The sequence below is a fragment of the Triplophysa rosa genome, linkage group LG22 (assembly GCF_024868665.1).
Source record: "Triplophysa rosa linkage group LG22, Trosa_1v2, whole genome shotgun sequence".
Taxonomy (NCBI): domain Eukaryota; kingdom Metazoa; phylum Chordata; class Actinopteri; order Cypriniformes; family Nemacheilidae; genus Triplophysa; species Triplophysa rosa.
In genome coordinates this window covers 4,948,597-4,972,363 of record NC_079911.1, presented here as the reverse complement: position 1 = coordinate 4,972,363, position 23,767 = coordinate 4,948,597, and the positions used below count along the sequence as shown (strand labels likewise).

The window sequence follows — 23,767 nt, the reverse complement described above, 5'->3', positions numbered from 1 at the left end:
GCTAGAGTACTTAGGCTCTGAAACATTCAGTACATTCACCGCTGGTCAGGGCAGGCCGGACAAAAGTGATCATTCATCACACTTCTTATGCACAGTCCAGACATAGAGAGAAAAATATTCAAAATGTTACATCATGGAGTTAAAAAAAATGCCCCTAAACACATCAAAAGTCAGCTCAAGTGGATTTAAAATCTTAACATCACACATAACTACCAAACATGAGTTCTGCATTCTGCTTAATCTTTGGGGTTTATATGAAATGACAAACGAAAATGCTATAAGCCTTGCATTAATGTCTCGAGGGATTCGCAGGTAAAGGATTTTGTGTTTACATGTATTTTAACTATTGTTCAAGTGTTCTAATGCTTTTACATAAGAGCTCTGGGCACTGTAAGCCACCAAGTCTTCCACCATGTGTTCGACTAAAGCAGAATCACTGTTTACATTATGCAATGAATGCCCGTCTCTCTCTCTCCCAGATGCATAATTAATCAGAAAAAAAATCATGTCACCTTTTACTCACACCATCAGCATCACAGCTTCACGGAAAAAAACAACAATTATTGTAGCCATAATGTGAGGTAGTGGATTGTGGAAGCTTTGGACAAAATAACTTTTTAATAAAACAAACAGAGGCTTTTATGTGAAAAACCAGAAGCTTTTATTCCAGATTAAGTTACTTTCCAGACCGAAACTTTCCTCATAAGGGAAGCTGATCTAATCTAACTCTGTACAACCACTCCTGCCTTCACGCGAGTCATCAAATACTGTGACTCAACCACTTCGCACACCTGTACTCTGAAGTATAAGAGTATGTGTGTCTAATATAAATGACTAAATGTAAATGTGTGTGTACATGTAAAGAGGGGCGTGACACAAAGCATGGTTTCATGTTGGTTTCGTGTACGTTTCTAATGATTGGTCAAAACAGACAGATCCCATTAGTTAAATGTGCTCGTATGTTGTAAATCTTATATTTAAAACATTTTTGTACACCATGTATGAGCACACATCTAATATACTTCAATTTGCAATAGTTAAAAAATATCTCATTATCAAAAACGAAAATAGTTGTCTGTAGTGTAATTAATTCATTGTATAAATCACACACATATAGGTTAGTACATAATACACTACCACTAAAACGTATAGACACACGTGACTGAATTTATGTTAGTGGTCTTAAAATCATTTGATCAAAAGGTTTATGCGTAACTGCTTGGAAAAACATTTAGCAAACACATTTTGGCTACATATAAATATCTTTAAAAAAAAGTTAGCACCTTATATGTTTTAACTGATGACTGGATAGTGAAGGACAAGGATAGTGACCAGTGTTTAAAAAAACATACCAGAGGTTTCCACTGTGTGAACGAACCATCAGCTGTTTACCATTAAAACCATTACAAACATTCTTGTAGTGCGTTTTGGGTCTTATTCCAATAGGATTTAATGGTGTTACTGTATGTTCAGTCCCATCTCAGATAATATCCCCACCAATAGAACCCAAAACCATTATAGTTTCCTTCAAATCAACACAATTCCCATTATCTCAATATAATTTCAGTTATGATTTATATTTTTTTAACAGGGACACAAGGCAACCTCTTTAGCGCATAGAGCGCACGCAATCTGAAGATGGCAAAATATAAGATGGCTTTGATTTGTTTAAGCTTTTTAACAACATACTTCTGTTTGTTATGCATACATGTCGAGAAATTCATACTCCAACAATGACCTTCACAAGTAAAAAAATAAGTTTCCAGACAAAACCTCAGTGTAGCTGCAAAATTGTAGTACAATAGGTTTTGTGAGACAAAGTAAAGAACGGGCCAAGTTTAGTATCTTACACATTGATTTACTGTAGGCCTGTTTGTTTGCTCGAAAACGCCGCCAAATACAGACGAGCTACAATCATTGAGTACATTAATAAAGGCCCTTTACTCAAATACGCAGAATTTTAATAATATACAAGCAAAATGTTGTTGTCTCATATTTGTCTGACGTTACAGCAGGTTTTTATTAGTCACCTCCGTAAACAATGGACAACCGAAACTAGAAACAGGAAAACAGACGATAAACAGAGAAATAGAAGTCCTTCAATGTGAAAGTAACTTACCGTCAGACTGACCGACACCGAAGCTCCACAAACTCTCATAGAGACACACAAGACTCCGTGTGACCTACAAATTCCTAAACTTTAAAACGAGAGCGATTGTAATCTGTTTTGTGTACAATCCCAAGTTTCCTGAAACTTCCAGGTATGGGCGTGTCTATGACCGCGCAGGTGAGCCTAACAGCGCGTTCCCAAACCACGTGACCACAAAGGACATTACGTTTCATGAAGTACACATATTTTCGTCTACATCCAAAGCGCACTGCTTTGAAGTTGAATGATAAAGTAACAGTTATAGGTTTTGGGGCACGTTCGAACGTTCTGTGGTTAACGTTACTATATTGGGGAATTTGTCTGCACTTTGTAGATCGCATTGTCTAATATTGTCGAGTAATACAATTACATTTATTTATTTTAAGTATGGATTAAGTACTCTCCGTGGCTACTGTGTGCTGGCCTACATCTTCTACAGTATAAATGATATAAACAGTGTATATTGTTTTGTGGTGAGGAAATATTATTCAAATCCCACCTCCAAAGCATGTGTCCAAAACCAAGATCCTGTAATATACATTCATCATGTATTTGAGAATCCTTAAATTGATAGCACATGTTAAAAAGTCAAACATTACAACTCTGATCCCTAAAGATCACGTACAGTAGGCCTATACAAAAATAAACAATATTAAATTGTTCTGCCATAGCAGGTAAACCCCATACGGTATACATACGTTTTCATGTAAAAAAAAAGTATGCGATTCAGATAAACGTGTTTCATTATGAATTTACTACAGTCTATAACTTGGGAGTTGAAACCTGAAAAATACTGATACAGCACCCCCTAGTGGATGCTATATTTATTCACAGTGAAAAAGTTTAATGCAGTTGGTATATGTAAAAAACATCCTGGACATCTGCTAAAACTGCTATTTCTAATTACGCAAAATAATCCTAAATAAAAACATCTATTTAACTCTGCTTCTGGTAGGTACCAAACCTATAATAACTTCTCTATATATGCTTAGATTGACTTCACACAATTCTGAACAATTTGTAAGATGCAGCATTTAATAGCATAAGAGCAACTGTAAAACACTATACATAGTAGCACACTTAAATTATATATTATATGTATCTAATCAAAATATATTATGCTTTTATAAAAGTCCTTAAAGTTCTTCGTTGTTGAACCCATATAAATCTTTACACAGTCGAGCTAAACATTACAATGACTCTCTTGATCATAACATAGACTTAATTGTGCATCAAAGTCAATGATCAAACTTCATGTTCATTTTTGTCACCATTTATACTATTTGGCACTAATCATTGTACTGTAACAATCAATTAAAATTAATAAAATAATCACTTAATTAATCACAAATAATTTAAGTTAGGAGTGCTCACAAAATATGACATGATTATTAAATTAATTAATAATAATTAATTTTTAATTATAAAATAATAATTGTTAAATAACTGTTAAATAATATTTTCTATACTGGACACATCTGGTATTACACCTTTTACATAGCATATCAACCAATGCATTCATTCGATGTAGGCTTTATGCTGTAATGGGAATGTAACTAATGTTAAATGACAAACTTGTGCCTGCAAGTGGGTACAAAGTGCACACACTACAATAGTGTGGCAATCGCTTTGCCACGGTTTCAGACATAAGATTTTTCTTTCTTAATCTTATGCGTATTAGCAGCTACAAAATCTGTTGTGCAAAAGTCTATGGTGAGACAGCAAGTGGCAAGTCTTGCCATTATTAAATGAAATGATTTTAATAATGATATAAAATGTGACATCTGTCCACTGCCTCTCAGTCTCGTAGATGTTTTGATGGTCCGTTCCAATCGATGTATCACTACAAAAGACAAAGCAATATGAGCATTAAACAATGATCTGGACCAATAATGACACAATAAGCTGTTATACATTTTGTGGTTGGTGGTGTGTGGTTACACATGAAACTACAAAAGAAAAAAACTAAACTAAATACTGACCAAGTACACATCTAGACCCGACTCGGGTGTGCTCGCCTGTGAATTTGAGGTTGGAAGAGCACTATCCTCCAAAGCAAGTGTCGAGGTGGATATTCTGTGATCTCTATGAAAAACAACACAGTGATCTTGATCAGTCAAATAGAAGCCTATGCCAGTCATTTGGTTGAAATTATTTATCAGCAGTTGTATAAAGCGGAAGAAAAGTCCAAAATATGGAAGTTTGGTATTGTTTCTTTAGACAATTTAGTGATTCTTTGGTATGTCGACTGAACAAACACCTGCTCTCTGAGTCTGCTTCCTGTTCAACCTTATCATCTATAGAGGAAGCAGAAGAAATGGTGTTCACAGAAAATGCTGGATGGATGCTGGTGGTGATTAGAATGACATCAGTTTTCTGAGAGGAGCTCGGATCTGTTGAAGAAAAGCAGTTTTGTGTCTACATACATCGGCACTGTTTTAGTTTTTATAACTTTTTAATAAAATATATATTTTATATTATTATATATAACCCTTTTCATTTCACTGAGATTTCTACAAAGCATTCTGGGATTGCCATAAAGTTATCACATCTTAAACCCGACTACACCACTTGATTTTTTTTTTACGTACCTCACAAGGTATAAAAGTATAAAAAATACATTTGTAATAGAAAAGATTCAACTTGTAAAATAAGCACCTGGATCATCAAGGTTTTCAAGACTTTGTGCCTTCCTATCTAAACTCTCTTCTATCACGGTTGACAGAGCTTCCTGTGAGGCCGACCTACATGGCCGTATAGAGTTTTTCTTCCTTCTAGAGGAGGCACCACGGAGGGCTAAAACCATGAAAATAAAAAGAATAAGTGATCAAGCATATAAAATGTGTTCTTATAAAATCTAATAAATAGCATAAATAACAAGGAGGCGTCAAACTTACGATGGATCTTTTTAAATACTGTGCTGCCCATGAACTTCAGGAATCTGTCAGCGTAGAAATTAGGTCTGTGGACAGATACTGTATCCTGTAGCACACATCATTTAAAAGAAGCACAAATCAAAATAATGTGTAATGTAAAGGGGAATAGAAATGTTTTGTAAGAGAAAATACGTACGCCATCGTGTACCAGAGCCTTCCAAGAGTGCTCGACCTTTTTTATAAATCTGTTTTAGAGAATGCAGAAATTTTTTAAACCTCTTCACAGCAATAGTAAAATGTTCTTATATTTGATCGACATGTGGTTTATACCTGTACGACTGCAGAATGTCAATGATGCCCAAGAAGATCAGTAACTTCTCATCTTTGTGTTTAGCAGGGATGCCACCCATTCTAGAACCAACGACAAATGTTTAAACACATCTAAAAGTAGTCAAAACAATTATTTATTACAATTATTTATTTATTAATAATTCATAAATAATTAATTTAAAAGAAAAGCATTATGTTTTTGTAATTCTTGTGGAAGGATCCATTCACCCTAAATGTGTCCTATAGTGTGACAGCAATTTTTTTAACTTATTATTAAGTAAGGGATAATGTACAGGCAGCCGGTTGTTATCGCAGAAATAAGCCCCGACAGTGTGATCAGGGGCTTATTTCGCGATAACAGCTGGCTGATTGTACATTATCCAGCTTATTACACGGCTATTTGCCACATGAGAAAAAAACTGGACATGAAATGTGAATTTGAAATATTTTATTAGCTTATTTTTACTGAATGCAGACCTTCCGCGAGGAAAAGCCGTTTACTTTCAGTTTTAAGGTAAGAAACGACGTTCAAATGTCACGAACAGGCAATTTGGTTTAACCATTTGTGAATATAATGTCATATATGTTATTAAAAGATACATTTACATTTAATTTGTCAAAAAAACCTGTCAAAATGATTTGCTGCAGCCGGGTTACCATGTGTTATTAGTTTTGAGAGGTTGTTATCTGGGAATAACAAACCTGCAAATGTCGCTACTGGCCAATCAGAATCAAGCATTCCAACGAGCCGTGTAATAATATCAAATAATAAATTATTCAAAGTTTGTTTTCTAAATTTTGCTATGTCACACCATAGTACATGTGTACGGCACATTTGTCAACAACCTGTTTGGTTTTATTTTGCATTCTATCTTTCTTTCCCATGTGTCTCTTCCCCTTCTTTTCCCATTAATACAGTACTGTAGATAATTACTTGTACATCTTGTTTTTCTAATCTTTTAGCAAATTTGACAGTACTATCCATTAAATGTTTCCGGTTAAATCCCTTGTTTTATTGTTTCTTTATTTTTGGCTTTTTCCAGCAACCAAACTCCCCACCCCCAAGACTCACGAGTCATCGTCTGTGTCAGCGAGCACCTCAGCAGCTTTTCCGTCTCCTTGAATTGATTCCAAAGCCGTGGAGTACAAGACCTTCTGCCCACCCTGACGTTTACTGTCGCCTCTGCCTCCTCTCCCCCTCATCTTCCTATCCAGAACATGGATTCCCAGCAACAAACTGTAGTCCATAATCTTAAAGCTCTCCAACACCTGTGCAACATAACGCATGAACATAATGACCACAAAACATTCAAACCAAAGATTTCTGTACGCTGTACTTAACAACTCAACTAACCCGGCAATCTCTCTGAAGCGTCTTCATAAGAGCGTTGTATGTGTCTGCATCAAAATAAAGACCGTCGAACATCTCCTGGAAGTCCAGGTCTTTAAAGGTTGCAGAGGTTTTGGCACGCTCTTTCCGTGATGCTCTGCGTTTGTACGTGGAGCCTTTAAGGTCATATTTGTAGTGCATTTTTAAAGACCGGGGCAGAACGTTGTTCATCACCACTAAACGGATATTGACACCACCACACTGGATGCAGTAGAGCCCGTAAAACTTTGGGAGGAGTGTCCTTGGATTTTGATTCAGATTCTGCAATTACAAGTATGGACAGGTCAGTTTCACGCTACAAAAGACAATGAGTTTTGAATTTCATGCACGAGTCAAAATCTGCATGTGCTGGGATGGCTTTCCTGTAGCTCAGTGGTTAGAGCATGGCACTTGTAACACCAAGGTCATGGGTTCGATCCCAGGGATTACACAAACTCAGAAATAAATTAATGTATATAGTATAATGCAATGTAAGTCGCTTTGGATAAAAGCGTCTGCCAAATGAGTAAATGTAAATGTAGCGGTAATGCTTGGTATAGATAATGAAGCTGGAATAGATAATACATACAAATAATCTATGCTAATCCGTTTTTTAAATCACGACATACAGAATTATGCTTCCAGGTAAGCCACCACTCATCTCATGAGAGACTAGTATCTCAACAGCCGTTTATGACCACTATTTTTCCATATCACACATTTAAGATAAGCTCTTATGAAGTCCTGGTGTTCACCGAAGTCTCCAGGCTCACAGCGTCCCTGACACCAACTTGTGTATTTTAACGATTCATAAAAATTATCCACCGTCATTCTTTTTGGGTTCTTATTATGGAGATAAAGGTCACGATTGTAATTTTTCAGTATACAGCAAATTGTGAGCGTATATTAGTATCATTTGTTAAATGGATGTCGGAAGCACAAAAAATGTGGGTGGGTCCTCCCCCAGAAAAACCTTGAGTAAAAACGATGTTAGTTTACCAGCAACTTCAGTGGAGTGGTGAGAAAAACGCGTGACTAGTAGTTTTGGCGCTATTTGACGCAGGTTCGAATCCCACTTTTGCCAATCTTTTAACAGGGCACCTCCGTCTGTTCGCGACCGTGTTGCGCATTACTGGACATCGATTGTTACTCAGGTTTGTTATTTAAATGTTAATGCGCATCAATCACTTCTGACTTTTGGCGGTCCCTCTCCCCTGTCTCTAACCAAAGCTTTCCTGTCTTTTCTCCACTGTCCTATCAAATAAAGGCAAAAAGCCCCTAAAATATAAATTAAAAAAAGAAAGAGGGAAAAAGCGACGCAACCAGCATTTAGCAAGTGCTTTTACACACATCATGTGAATGGCCCTAACATTTCTATAATAAAACAGTTATCAAACATTAAACATTTAGCTAACATCGCGCTGGCTCTTTCACAGTTAAAGCAGACCGTAACCAAGGCTTCTGTCCATAGCAAATCCCGCCTTCCTTCATATGTTTGGCCACCTCAATTAGATTGATATTGACGAGCTCATTCAGAGATATAAATTCAACTTCATTCTGTTTCGACAGCAAGGTAAACAAGGTAATGTTGTACATTATACAATAATAATAAGAGTGTAAATGACTATATGTATTAAGATTATTAAATAGACGACAACTAATAAAACATCTCTACTACCCTTAACCTCACCATACACTTTATTACAAACACCTGTTAGCCATTTTCAAATATTTTGTTGAAAATAAATGCCTGTATGATTTGATATGTGATGTGAATGTAGTTCGGCAAAAGGTGGATTCAATCTGGCACTCATATGTAGCATCAGTACTACATGTCACACGTCTCACTAACTACACCACAGAAGCTGCTGGGAGAGTAGCATCGTATTTCCAAGAAGAAGGACCCACTCACATTTGCCCATGGGTAGACACGCAAAAGACCTAAAATGTAAACGGCCCCTAAGTGATTCGTACACGGCATGGTAATAAAACATTCAGGGCTTCAGGCCTCTTAGCCCACCCCTAGCGCTGCCACTGCAGGTAAGTATAAATATGGGTATGTATTCTATAATCATATATCCCTAATCCTGTGCGAATAGGGCATATTTTGTACGGACTTTATGGGTCGGTTTTACTTTAAGAGATTACCTTAAACCAGAACTAGGCCTTAATTTAATTACGGCACTTAAGTAGTTTTTACAAACATGCCTTACAAAAAACATTACTTGTATGCATTTTGAGTGCAAGTTGTCTTAAGTTTGCACAGCTCTAACACTGAATTTAGTCTAGGACTAGTATTAATCCCTGTCTGGAAAACTGCCCCACTTTAAATGAGCCAGGCAGAATGGATTTGAGGAAGTAGAAGCATGAAAGTCAAGGCTGTAGCTAAAACGCGAAATTGAGTTTGATTTATCAAGCACTCCTCAAGTGGAATGGATTTGCCTTAACAAGCCTTAACAAGCGGATAGTAGATAGCAAGCACAGTTGTAAAGAATAAGAACATGTCACTTGGCAACCCTCCAACAGAGAAACTATATGTTCCAATTATGTTATGGTTATGTGTGGGTCTTTCATGTCTTTTATTTTGAAGTGTTAGTTGTAGTCATTGTCTGTGGTCTTTGTAGCCTTTTGAGTAGCCCTGCCCTTATTGTTTCATTGTCATCAGGTGTGCCTTGTTAGTCTTTAATCCCTGAGTGTATATATACCACGGTGTTTCATGTGTCTAGGGTTGGTTATTGAATGTACGTACGTAATGTGTTGCCTAGTCATTGGATCATGTCATTGATTATTGTTTACTTTATTAAATAATTGGATCCTGCTCTCAGTTTCATGTTTTGGGACAACAACGTTACACATTAGTAGCATAAACTTTTATTGTAGTACTTACTGTATGCAATAAATAAACAAAATGTGCTTAAACCGTAGTATCTGTATCTGTATGTGTGAGTAGGCCTATGTGATGGTATGATTGTTATTAAGAATTCATGCATGTTGAAATACATTTCCTGTAAATCTACTGGCTACTCTTGTTAGAGTAGTTCTAAAAACAACTGTAATTTACTGGACAGCACAGTTATTGTAGTAAACGTGTGGTAAAATATTGTCATGTGTTGGTAAAGTGCAGCTTGTTGAAGAACTGTGTGATTGTGTGGTTTACCATGTAGTAACCAGGAAGTAACTTCTGTAGAAATTCTGCTTCTTTGTGCTGCACAGTTTTTATGATGAACTCATCATCACTGGTTAAGTAAAACCAAGAACTACTCGCTCCAGGGTTTGACAGCTCGATCAGAGGCTCTTTACAAATAGAGTACTGCAGATCAAGAAGAAAAAACATGATAAAAACGAACAAAATATCAACATAATCTACCAACACTGGTGCACTTGGGTCAATCTCAGGAAACCTTCGGTGCGTTCCAAATGGGATATATTTCACCAAAGTCCATTAACGGAAGTCGTGCCACTCAGTGACCATGTTTGCAACGCCTCTGGGCAGCTGATTACGTCGTAGCAAGTCCACAGTCCAATCTACTTGATTTACATATATTTCTCAAATCGCTGGCAAAAATCACAATTAAACAACATATTTTCGATCAATAATTAAACATGACATGAACTGTATCATAACTTTGTTTTGCTAAGCTTAAACTGCGCTAAAAATCGCCTTTTTCGAGGTCACCTCATCTAATGCACCTGTGCACAGGCTGGGAAGTGCCTCACGAGAGAATCATCGGTCTTTACTGATTGACAATTGGCTCGTTTTACTGTAAGGCGGGACTTCCTCTGCTAAAGCGGCCATATTGAGCATTGGATTCCTCGCCATTCATTGTAAACGGCAGTGGTGCATCTTGTTATTATTAATATCTTTGATAGTGCCCTCCGAAAGGCCCTTCAGGAACGGGACACCATACATAACGTCACTCCAAATAAGGAGAAAATGACATTGTTTTTATTGCTCCTTTTGCCAAGTGAATTTTAAACGGACACATTAAGAAACACAATTGCGTTTTTCCATCTAGCGTTTACACATCAAGAGCTTTACTCTTCGAATGGAGTATCATCATCATCCACAGGACACTTAATACATTTGACTGATAGATTACTTAATACATTAAGGATTGTAACCAGATATTTTTGATTGACGCTAATAGTTTAATAATCTCCCATTGAACAACTTTCTTGTTGACCATCAATATGAATAGAAAACATCTCTCTATAGTGGCACCCTTTGGTTCTGAGGTTTGAAAACTGTAAGTAACCTTTTCAAAATAAATTCCACCCTGAACTTCCTGGACTTTTCAGGCACAAACGGTTTCCTGTGAATGAATCCATCATTTCATTCTATTGAAAAGAATATAAAAGTCATCTGACATGTACTGTATGTATCATTATGTCATTGTAAGCCGTTGTAAAAGTTTCTCTTACCAGGTAGTCATCTGGTTTAATTCCGAAGAGCTCCCTAAAATAGCGGAAAGCCAGAGGCGCATATGTTTTAAAGCGAAAGTCAGGATAGTGGTGAGCTGGGGTCAGATTACTGCCTTCACTGAAAAACAAAACACAAAATTTTAAACCCATAATGTTGCAGTATTATTCCAAAACCTAGCATGCTGCCTTTTTAACTTTTTTCAGCATCATGCTCCTGATAAAAAAGCTATTACAAAGGTAAGCATGTTCCCAGAACTACTATTTAAGCAATTATAAATTCTACAAAACTGTTCTACAAACAAACTGCTACATGGATATTAAGTACCTGGGAAGAAAGGCACTCTCAACAACGTAAAAGTCTTGCATGAGAACATCTCTGTCTGGTTTGGAGGTTAAATTGCCAACTGTGTATCCAATGCCAAGCTGAATGGCCCCTCTCAAGGCTTCTGCTGTGGGCTAGAGCCAAACATTCACACATTTAATGTAGATGAGGCCTTAGATCACGGTCAGAGAAAACAGACACATACAGGAAGAGGATCTGTCATTGTGTAGAGATAAAGGTTATTATCAATGGTGCTACACATGGGAGTACTGTAAGTAGAAGGCAAGGAAGTCAAAGTTTGGAGATTAAATTAAATTAAATGTTTTATCTTGCCCTGGCAATACTGCTGAAACATGATGAATTTAATTATTTAGCATTAGTATGTGCCATTATCATAAGCCAGACAAAAAAAAAACATATTTTGCAGTGTACTGTAACGTTTACTGTTAACTGCAAACCTTTGGTGGAACAAAGTATGCATATTGTGTGTGTGGAGTGTTTTGTATGTGGGTATGTCTGTCTTCTGTATTTTCACCTTTTTCTTGTTTTTACAGGTAAAACTTTAATTGTTTTGCTTATAGTCAATATGTCTCATGTACAGCTGCTTTGTAACAATGAAAATTGTAAAAAGCGCTATATAAATAAAGTTGAGTTGAGAACAAAACAGCAATGCAAACAGTTAATTTAAAATTTTCAGCCCATTCTTACTTAAGCCTCTAAGACGTTCTAAAGGTCTTTGCACATACAGTCCGAAATTTTCATATGCGTTTTTTCGTATTTGGCTCTCGTTTGTACGGTGTCTCTGAATTGTTAAAAAAGGCCACTCAAAATGCTTGACAGATGCGAAAAACACCGAAAATCGAACCCGGTCCGAATTTTTTTATGACGGAGGAAAATATCGGAGGCAGTGTGTAAATGTGATTGACACAACGTGAGGTCGTATTTATTTTTTAACGTGCGGAAATTTCGGACGCAAATTTCAGACTCAATGTGCAATGGGCTTAAGTCATTTTTGCTATTTCCAATGAACTTTATCTATGCCAGCCAGCTAGGTAACTTTACTATGGTGACACATTTAAGTCAGCACAATTTTGTTGACTGGCCCAAAATTTCTCAATCATCTCAAAAATGACATTTCTATCTCAAAATTCTTCCTAATGTCTTTTTGAGAGGGCAAGCATCCACTGTGATCAGCTAATGTTATGTTGTTTACGATGCACAACATGGCAAATAGTTATAGTATGGTCATCATTTTGTAACAGCAAGTGGAAAAACACCATTTTAGACCGCAGGAATTATAAATCAGAGTGGGATGCAGAGAAATCAAATCCCACCTAATCCCAAAAGAGCTCATGGCACAAATGCTACATTGTGCCCCTGGCACAGAAAAACATGTTGGGCTGGACAGAATTAATCTAAAAGCGGACCAAGACCTAGAAACAGGCCACCCCAAACACCACAGATAAAGTAATGCATATGTTTTATTTCGCATGAACACGTTTAGGGAAAGTAGGCTATATGAAGAGTTTATTTGCAAAAACAGATAAAAAATCATGTTTTTTCGTGTTATCATGTTTTTATTGTTTTATTGTGTTAGTTAGCTGTATTTTACTTAATCAAAACGAACCAACTGCAGTTTGATTGATATTGATATTATATAATACAATATACTGTATATAAAAGTATTGGATTTGGATCAAGTGATACTTGGAATGCACAATAAAAACAAGATTTAAATTAGTACATACTGTAATGATGCAAAATTTAGGTCACTTTGGACAAAAGCGTCTTCCAAATGCATGAATGTAAATGTAAAAGAAATGCTGAAAACACAAATGATCTAAAAAATTATGAAAGAGAAACCTCAATACATTTTACAACTGGACAATGTGTGTGTAAAAAGGTCTAACACCTAACACAACTGTACAGTAGCCAAGCTAAAGTTGCGGTCGTATATTCTCAAATATTTTAAATCGTAGTAAATCTTGTTTCTAACGTTTCTGGTGCAGCCACTAAGAATTTAAATAAATACAATTTATAGCTGACTGTGATACAGATACTGTCATGGCTCTGCTTCATTTAATCATGTTTTTCTTGGTCCTGTAGCAGAGTCATGACAAAGCTTTTGGTTATGTGTGGAGAGAAACATATTATTGTCCTTTTGACAATAATATACGTTCTCTCCAGTGTCTCGTCTCTGTTCCCGCCATCTCGTTTCCTCGTTAACTTTCCCTGAGTGTTTTATCTCCCACACCTGCCCCTTGCTAATTATCCTTTGTCTGTCTCCCTATATAATACCCTCATGTTTCATTGTCCTGTGTCGGTCATTGCGTGTGCTATGTGCTGTCTTCAGTTGTTTTGTTCTCGTCCAGCGTTAGCGTTATTGCCTGTTCCTGTTGTAGCTGTGTCATCGGCTAGTAAGTGTTTAGTTTAGTTTAGTTTGTCAAGTGTTTATTCAGTCTAGTGTTTAGTCAGTCTTCGTTCTGTGCTTGTTTATTATTTCTTGTTGCTGTTTTACCCCATCGCGGGTCCTTGTTTTGTGTTTGTTAAAATAAAGTCTTTTGTGTTAACCCCTTAATCACTGCCTGCCTGCATTTGGGTTCTCCACCACGTATTTCATGACAGATACATCTCCCAACAGATAAAACTATAATTCATGTACTTTACCTTTTTGTGGTCTTTGCCGGCAGTTTTTTGAGGTCTCCCACCTCCGGTGTCATCTGATGTTGAATTCATCTGGTATTCAAAGTAAAAAGCAAGATTTAAGATCTAATAATACTAGGCCCCAAAAATTACCAGTTTATTAAAAGTAGTACTAAATAGAATAAAGTGTTTATTAGCATAGCCTCATTTGTTAATGCGTGCATTGTGCATCATCAGACAGGAAATGAAGAACTGCAATGTTCCTGTTCTTGGTGTAGATCAAAGCTGCTGATGCAAGAAATGCAACCATACAGCATTTCAGAAGAAATGTGAGCGTCTTGTTTCCTCCTGACATTAAACATTTCAGCATTTGTAGTAAAATCCCACAAAAGTTAGAGAAGTTTGCAGTTCTGTTTTTTTGACGTGATGTTATTAACAAACAAAGCAAATGCTTCTGTTTATCACATAACATCACTTTATGCAAATAACCTATTTGTTTGTCTATATATGGGTGAGTCTCACAAAAATAGTCATCATTGGAATCTATCCTATGTCTTATAAAGTATCTTTTACAGTCACAATAAATATTTAAAAATTGTTCTCGGAAGGTTCCCCCGTTTTATCATGTATTCTCTACTTCACACCAGTACAGTTCTCCTTACCTTGTAAACCGCTCTCTTGTTCATTGGAGCCACTGCATATCCAGCTCAATATGACTTCAATCCTCTAGTACAGGAGGAAAAAATAGCACATAAGTGTTGAGGGACTAATACTGAAAGTGGAAGACGTGAAGGAAATGGAGTGATAGTGAAAGTAAACAAAGATGGAAAGAATATGTTTATGAGGGGGAGGATAGAGGTTACAGAGCAGCTATAAATACACGCACGAAGCACGCTATTTTTACATGTGCTCCGAGTAAAGCTTGATTGTTCCAAAAGTTACTCAATACAAACCAGCGAATGTTATAAAACAGACTCTGAGAGATATTCAAATCCATTTGGTAATGCATGACATCTATACAACCTTGTTTTTGTGCTCATTTCAGCTGTTCCAAAGAAATGTTCCTAGTTGAATGCATGTTATGGTATACCTACAGAAGCTTAGAACATTAGGAAAATAATACTATTTACAACTCAAATAATAGCAAACCTTTAAGGATTTTGTGAAGAATTAATTTGAGTTCTATAACAAAAATAAAAGCTGCACATTTGTAACCAATAAAAGTGCATGGTTGTATGTCTAATATTTTATTGTGGTCATCGTTGTATCACAACTGCTGTTGATAATTATTAAACCTGGCTCATATTATACCTTGAACAAAGCAATACATATGAAATGTTCTTACATTTTAGAAATTGCAGGTGCATTACCTCAAGACCCCAAGAGAATAATTTTCAGCTTATGATTGGTCCACTTTCCAAGCATTAATGGGTGTTTAAAGCACTTGTAGATGTCAGTGAAACTCAGGAACCCATGTTTGGCTGTTTGCGACACAGCCGTCCATGCTAAAAAATACAAATGAATTGCACATACCTTAGCAGCAGTAACAGTAACAAACTACAAATGCCAGATAGTTGGGAAAGTCTCCTACTGTAAAGCTCTTCCTTGACAGGCTGTTTAACCTTTAACACCAAAGAAGACGGACTTGCAACAGTTAGTCGTGAAATCGTTCCTACGAAGGTCGGTTCCGCATGTCACTGCCCACAAAGCAAACAAACAATCGCAGCAGAGTACGTAACGCGGCAGTAAGGTAAGACGGATATGGCTTAAGGCGCTATTGTTTTCACTGCTTTGCTTTTTTGGTCGGTCACATATCCATGTCAGCACTGAAGGTGATTATACTGTACAGGGCAAAGTTCTAATCATTATATAAGCAGTGTTTATGAACAACTTTGTCCCAATTATCTTAGATGTGAAATTGAAACAGTTTTTTCTAAAATAAACATACAAAAGCTGTGGTTACACAAAAATGTTCTTAAGGGGGCCGCAAATCGGACATGGAAGTGCCGAGCCGTGCAGTGCAAGCCCCATTGTTTGCAAAAAGAAACCATTCGGCGCCTTATAGCTGCACTCCGCTACAACTCTGGATGCTGTTCTTAAATTACAGTATATGTTATTTGACTGAAATCATTTTTACGGTAATGTACAAACTGCCTTCACCATAAGCGGCAAGATCCATTTATCTGTTTGGGAATAATGGAAAAAAGGTGCATTAACACAAAAAACTCTAGATTCTACCACATTAATAACAGAGTTGTCCTAGACACGACGCTGCACGGCTCGGCGCTTCCGTGTCCGGTGTACGACCCCCTTTAATTTAAATTCCTACTTCGAAACTTTATAGCACAATAACCTATATAGCGCAATATACAGCTAAATTTGTATAGCATTGTGTTAGCAAGTGTGAAATATATTATAATGTTGCTTGCTTTTTTTTTACTAGCAGAACCCTAGTAACTACCCAGAACATCACCATAACAACCACTTTCCAACATCCAAGCATTCATAGTGACAAATTAAAAAGCAATAAGTGCAAGATAAACTGTTCACAATCATTTTATTGCAATAATATTACTGCAAGTACTTTATGCTATATGTCATGGCCCAACGCTTTCCCACTAGCTTTCATGCCCCTTAATTCCATGACCCACATATTGCACAACTGATCTGCAATTCGTGGAAAACAAACCAGTAGATATCAAATCCGATCCCAATCCGAAAATCTCTCTCCACAAATGCAGAAAATACAAATATCGGATGCAATGGACAGCTTCCAACAAATAAATTAGACCACACAAAACATAATAGCCAAAGTGAAAGCCGGATGTTCTCTTTGGTAACTCAAGGTTCTAATCCTGTTTTTAGTCAGAAATAAGAATATTTGCAAGCCAAATCACACGACGACGGCATCAGCATTGCTAAAAGTTGCTCAAATCCATTAAAATACACAGCAACCTTGTGTTGATATCACATCACCATCACACCCGGCCTGCTCTGAAACAATAGGTCTTTATCAGTCCGGAGAGGCGTGTGTTTGCATTTGGTGTGGAGTGAACACATTGTAAATGACACATGACGTGAAACTTATCACATGACCCGTTCATATCACCTCTGTAAACACGATAGACCAAAAAATAGACCACTTTGCTGAATATAATACGAAGGCAACACAGATAATGCTCAAGATTTAAACAGGATACTAACTGAATGGAAGCAAAATGGGTTCAGCTGAGTGCATGCGTTTTAATGGTTGCTTTGACAAATGTCTATTTATTTCATAGGATTAAGCAACCTGTAAACTGTAAATGACATTAAAAGTAAAAGTTCTGGCATGAAACTCTAGATGGCGCAGTCCTATAGTCTAAACCGATCTGACATAATGACTTTACCACACGGTGCAGCTGATTGGTTCCTTCTGTATCAGCAGCCAATGAGCTTGCTGCTCAACATTTAAATCTTGGCTAGTGATTGTTGTAGCAAGCAGCGCGCTTCAGAAACCCTCCTCCTTCCCCAGCTCCACTTGTATAGATCTGCTACAAGGTTATCGTGTACGTATACTGGGTTTATTCATATATGTTATATGTGTAGCATCAGCATTCCTTACATGCACACAGCAGGATGTTGTGGATGTATTGGCAGTAGCAAGTTGCTGTACTTGTTCCGCCGCAGCAGCGTAGCAGATCTATTCCGCCAAGACCAAATACATTGTCATGTACACTACCATGCTAAACCCTCCGAGAGTTGTCATGACAGAACTTTATTTATACTCAAAAATATTGTGAAATTAATGAAACCATTTTAACCACAGGGACCTCAGGGAAATTGCTTTACCCACTCACAAACACTGTTGCAATATGCGGTGACACAAAGCTTAACCCTTTCAGTTTTTCTGAACTATTTTTGTTTGCTTGTCAATGTCAATGTCATCTTTATTTATATAGCACTATTAAACACAACCCGGGTTGACCAATGTGCTGCACAAAAGAAAACAATTTCAAAAGAACAAACAAAAATACATAGAAAAATTAAAAGCTACTAATTACAAAAAGCAAAGTAAAAAAGGTAAGTTTTCAACATTGATTTAAAAACAGATAAAGAAGATGCAGATCTGATTCTGAGGGGCAAGGAATTCCACAGTCTAGGGGCAGCGACTGAAAAGGCACGGTCACATCTGCACTTCAACCTCGACTTCGGGATGCACAGTAAGCTTTGGTTTGATGACCGAAGAGACAAAATGGGCTGATGTTCAACCAGTAAGTCTGAAAGATAGGAGGGGGCCAAACCGTGTAAGGATTTAAACACTATAAGGAGAATTTAAAAATGTACACGATATTGCACCGGAAGCCAATGCAGGGAACGTAGCACTGGGGTGATGTGATCTCGTTTTTTAGTGCTTGTTAACACCCTCGCAGCTGAATTTTGTACTAACTGCAAACGTGATAGGGCTGACTGACCGATCCCGAAATACAGAGAGTTACAGTAATCCAGTCTACATGTATGAAAGAATGAATTACTTTTTCTAAGTTTTTACTGGACAAGATAGGTTTTACTTATGCCAGAAGTCGAAGCTGGAAGAAACAGGACTTGACCACCATGTTAATCTGTTTGTCAAACTTTAAGCCATCATCAAAGATAACATCCAGATTTTTTGCTTCTTCCTGTTCTTAGTTGACAGGAGTAGCACGTGGTGTAGTCTTTGTGCTGCTGTAGCCCATCAGCTTCAAGGTTCAACGTAAAATGCTCTTCTAAAACCCTCAGTTGTATTGGGTGGGAATTTGACTTGTTTTCTTTCAATCAGCCTAAAACAGTCTGGCATATGGGGTTCCATTTGTGGCAAAAATGTGTCGACCACTTTGTGCTTTTTACTATAGATTTGTCTTTGTCTATAGTCATTGCCTACTTGTAAACCTCAGGTAAATCTGTATAAATTGACGGGTATGTTGTCTGTTGACATTGTCTTAATCTGTCGTCCTGCCGTCTTTTTCTCTGTGGTTTTTCTTGTTGTCCGTATTGACGTTTTGTTCTGTCATCTTTACTTTCGGCCTGTCCTGTCGTGCTGTTCTGTCGTCTCGATGTCGTCTTGTTCTGTGGTCCCTACTGTAGAGGCACATGTTCTGTGTGATTGGCCCCTAAGACGACAGAACAGGACGACAGTAAGGACTGTCACGGTTGTGTGGGGAAAAGAACCCAAGCACAGGCTGCAGCGATGAAGGGGTTAACACAGATTTATTAAATACAAAACAAAACACCCACAAAACATGAACTAGGGACACAGTAACAAAAGAAGAATTCAAAACAAAACACTTCCCACGAGGGGGCAAAAAATAAACTAAATACAGGGATCGACACAACGTCTAACAAACACGGACTAGGGTAGGCAAGGCAAGGCGCAAGGCAAGGCAAGGCGTACACGCAGGGTAAATAGCAACAAGCACAGAAGCACGACTTCAATACACAACGAACAAGCACAAGACAATAGACATGAGGGCTTTTTAAAGGGGAATACAAACGAGGGATGATAACACAGGGAGGGTGACCGGCAGGTGACAAGGATCAAACACTAAGGGGAAGCTAAGGAGGGAACGAGAGGGCGGGGCTTAAAGACGCAACACCGGAGAGAGAGTATATGGAAGGCCGAAAGGGTCAAATCTCTCTCTCCACATATAACCTAAGGCTTTGCCATGACTCTGCCACAAGACCAAGGAAGGCATGACAGGATGGGACAGAATCATGACAAAGGACAACAGAACAAGACGACATTAAGGACAACAGAACTGGACAACAGTTAAGATGACAAACAAAACGACAATAAGTATGCCAGTAAAAATGGCAGAGAAAAAGACAGCATGGCGACAGATTAAGACGACGTCAACAGACAACATACACAACAACATTTACATTTACACATTTACCTGAACAAGTAGGCAATGACAGTAGACAAAGACAAACGTATAGTACAAAGCACAATGCAGTCGACACATTATTGGCAGAAATGGAACCCCAATTCAAAAGCAAGTTGTGCTGGGGAGTGTATTGAGCACAGAAATACTACTTCATACATTCAACTCGTTTTTTAAAGGGAACCCGGTGTATAGAGAGATGTATGGCTTAATGCGTTGTAATAGCCTTACACTACTAGCATTTGTCGTTAGAGACACATCAAATATTTTCAATTCTTAAAAAAACCCTAAATGTAATACTCATTTTAACCTAAGGAGGCCGCCATATTCTTTTTCGATGACGTAAACTGGTTGCACGCACAGCTAGGCAGCCAAACTAAAAACCGACACACTAATCAGTTCTTCAGTAAATATAAGGTTCTGTAGGATAATATATACAGTATATATGTGTAACAATGTTCACAGCAAGGAAGAAGGAGGAGGGAACCGGCGAACGTTGAACAACAAAACTTTAATAAAATAAACAAACAACAAAACGAAAGTAAAATGCCGGCAGCTCCCTCACGGTCGACTGCCGGTCACACATGTAAAACATAGCGTAAAGTCCAGGCCTGGTTCTCTCTCGTCCTTTACTTTTGTCGCTCCTCCTTTTATATAATGCTAAAAGAAGAAAGAAAGAAAATAAAGATGCTATTTGGTGTATTTTCCTACATTTTAATATTGTTTGTCAGAAACAACACAAAAATGCATATTAATAACCAAAATCATTTCGAATTTATCATATACACGATGTTTTAGCCATTATACAATGCATTTTATCCAGATGTTGATTTATCAACATCAGTAGCCTAACGTTATTGTCTCCCTCGGTCATTAGCTGACGGGGGATAATATTCACGTGTGCTCTAATACAGAATAAATAACCAAACCGCAAGCATTATTATTGTGTTTATCATTATATTCTCATAATGTATAAAGTATACGATTATGGTGGATGCTGATGTCTTAAATAGTCTTAAATGTCTCAAAGGCGGTAGTTTAAAGCTATGATTAAACGCACGCTCACCTTGAACAGACATCTACTGAACGCGTTCTTCTTTTATGGCTGGCAGGCTGGCTTGTGTCAAGAGGACATACCGCCACCTACTGTCCCTGTGTGTTTGTATATCTGATCTTATGTTTTAAGTGTCATATTTTACTGTTATATATGGAAAACGTGTGTGCATCGCTGTTGCGAAAGAGAACAGGTTTAGGTCGCAACCATTTGACATCACGGATTCTTACGCAAAAAAATGGCGGCCTCCAAGTAAAAATATTTTTGACAGTTACACTGTTCTTTTATTTCACAATTATAAAGTCAATGCCATTGTTCATATATTAAGCCATACATCGCTCTATACCCAGGGATCCTTTTAGCAAGTTGACCATGTTAAGCATGAGAAGCCAGCACGTTTAACAGTGTAAAGAAGTCAGAATGCATGAAATAGCATTAGTCTTTAAACTTTCCAATTCTGATGCTTGGGTTCAATCTCAGCAGATCCACTTTTCATGCTATATGTCTGTTTCTGCAACAGTTTGTTGTTGGTTGGAAGTGGAACAAATGAACAGGTTATCTAATAAAGTGTCCTAATAACATGCATACTAGCAGTTGTCCTACTATATAGACATCAGCCTCATATCAGCCATTATTGGTCGACCATTAATAATGGCATCATATCTGGTTCTCTTGTTATGGTCATCGGATAAAACCCGTCTTTACCAGGTCTATAACCACCAGCACCACAACAACAAAGGCAACTTCAATTTCTCATGTAATATGCTAAATATATATATGAGGATAGTCTGCAAACAAAAAGGTTTTTGAGGAAGTCAATTTCCCTGGACGACTTTCCTTAAAAGGGCAGCCCAGTTTAGTCATTAGGTTTTTACCAGTGAAGTGTGAATATAAATATAGAGCAGGCCTATAGCCTATATGCATATGGAGTGTTACAAATAAAATATAAATAAAATACAGAATTGAGTATTTGAACTCACATAAGCAAAGCAAAAATCTTATTATTTTTGAAACTAAGACATTTACATTTACGCATTTAGCAGACGCTTTTATCCAAAGCGAGTTACGTTGCAATATATACGTTTGTTTCCTCGGCTCTAACCACTGAGCTACAGAAAAGTACAGTACAGTACGAAGAAACACAACAATACAAAAATAAATAAAAGCAAAAAGTGAATTTAATTTCCGTCGTTTTAAACGTTTTATCCAACATAATGAACGGGTTTCCCCCCATAATTTAACTGCTGTAAGCGTGAACGTACAATTGTAATGTTAGATATTAACTGTTATTTGCCTACATTAAACAAAGCACTAAGTCCGAATGTGAAAGAAAGGTACACGGAGCTTACCGTCAGCCTGTCTTCCTCAATTAAAGATGTTTTAGGTAATAAATATAGTTCACAAAGTCGCAGTTTGTTTCTCAGTCATTTGAGAGTGCGTCGAGCTTAGCTTCCTTTTGACTGTCAAACTCTCTCCGCGCACGCGCTGGCGCTCATGTGGATTTGACACGCAACTGAGTGTTCCTGATCGATCGCGCTATACTTTTGTGTTTAGGTTAAATACCTGTACAGTTCCCCTGTAGCTCAGCAAAGCATTTCGTTTGCAATGCACAGGACATGGGTTCGTTTCTCAAAAAACACGCATAGCCTAATATTAAAATATATGTCGGATAAAAATGTCTAATGCATAAATATTTATAAATCGCATATTTACAACAGCATGTATCATAATGTACACACACGGAACTGAACAGAATCACAAAGATACAGAACTAAAATTCATCATTGCAATTTGGGTTCCTCGCCACAGAAGGGCGTGCTGGCTTGCTCACCGGGAGACTGCATTTATTTATTTATTTATTAGATATTATTTATTAGAATGATCTTGCTTGGTCTATAAACACCATGCAATGTGCTGTGTTTTAGCTTTCTGTGTTTTTCTGTTTTTCTTATTTTCTCCTGTAAAGCTGCTTTGGAACAATGCACATTGTGAAAAGCGCTATATAAATAAAGTTGAATTGAATTAAAATTAAACGTAGCTTAGTGTAACGGCCACTTAGAGCAGTTACGGTAGAGAGGACACTGCGCATGCGTGTGGGTGGTGGTACAGAAGCAGTGGGGGGAAGACGAGAGAACCGCTCTGCCGACTTCTATCCTTTTTCTTTTTCTTTTGTTTACCAACGTGAGGATGTTTTGTGTTTTGTCGCTCAGCCCGCATGTATGCTGACGAGCAGACGATGTGAGGACTTAATAAACCCGTGGAAAGTAAAACAGCATTGTTTCTCGTTCATATTTTTCCTGGCAACGTTAACTTTTCTTCCCTCGTTGCACAAGGCCCCCTTACGTTGCGTTACATTAGCAATCATCAAGTTGGCCGTGGTTTAAAGATGAAAATTAGGTCACTGTGTATCAGGTCGTACCGCTATCTATCATAGTATATTCTCTATTATTAAAAGTGCATTAGGCCTACGATTATTCTAAACTAGTATAGGGACATACAGTATGTTTCTTTAGCTTTGGTATCATTTCATGGGGCAAACAATATCACGTTGGCAGTAGTGGTGCATAGTGTGAATCAGATTTTCCTTAATCATTTTCGTTTTAGCCGCCTTTAACTTTTTTTAAGCAGTTTTGACATTTAATTTTGATCCAACATTGACAAACTGAAAGGTAGATAATGAGAACATTCTTTTTATATTTGCA

At 37.4% G+C, this 23,767-nt stretch overlaps 2 protein-coding genes across 2 annotated transcripts in view; both read right to left on the bottom strand.

Moving 5' to 3' along the window:
• Positions 1-2,269, bottom strand: part of tjp2a (tight junction protein 2a (zona occludens 2)) — a 34,421-nt gene extending 32,152 nt beyond the window's left edge. Inside the window, exon 1 of the mRNA XM_057321092.1 lies at positions 2,120-2,269. The gene's annotated coding sequence lies outside the window, so the exon portion shown is untranslated. The remainder of the gene's footprint in view (positions 1-2,119) is intronic.
• An 897-nt stretch (positions 2,270-3,166) lies between these two features.
• Positions 3,167-22,539, bottom strand: pip5k1ba (phosphatidylinositol-4-phosphate 5-kinase, type I, beta a). Its single transcript, XM_057321352.1, has 17 exons — positions 22,415-22,539; positions 15,703-20,671; positions 15,482-15,616; positions 14,774-14,837; positions 14,136-14,204; positions 11,472-11,602; positions 11,147-11,264; positions 9,882-10,034; positions 6,710-7,006; positions 6,428-6,624; positions 5,356-5,436; positions 5,222-5,270; positions 5,047-5,131; positions 4,808-4,945; positions 4,410-4,542; positions 4,132-4,234; positions 3,167-3,992 (listed from the first exon to the last, which is right to left on the bottom strand). The coding sequence occupies exons 4-17, from the start codon at positions 14,795-14,797 to the stop codon at positions 3,990-3,992; spliced, it is 1,581 nt and encodes a 526-aa protein (XP_057177335.1). The 5' UTR covers positions 14,798-14,837; positions 15,482-15,616; positions 15,703-20,671; positions 22,415-22,539; the 3' UTR covers positions 3,167-3,989.
• Positions 22,540-23,767: the final 1,228 nt, after the last annotated feature.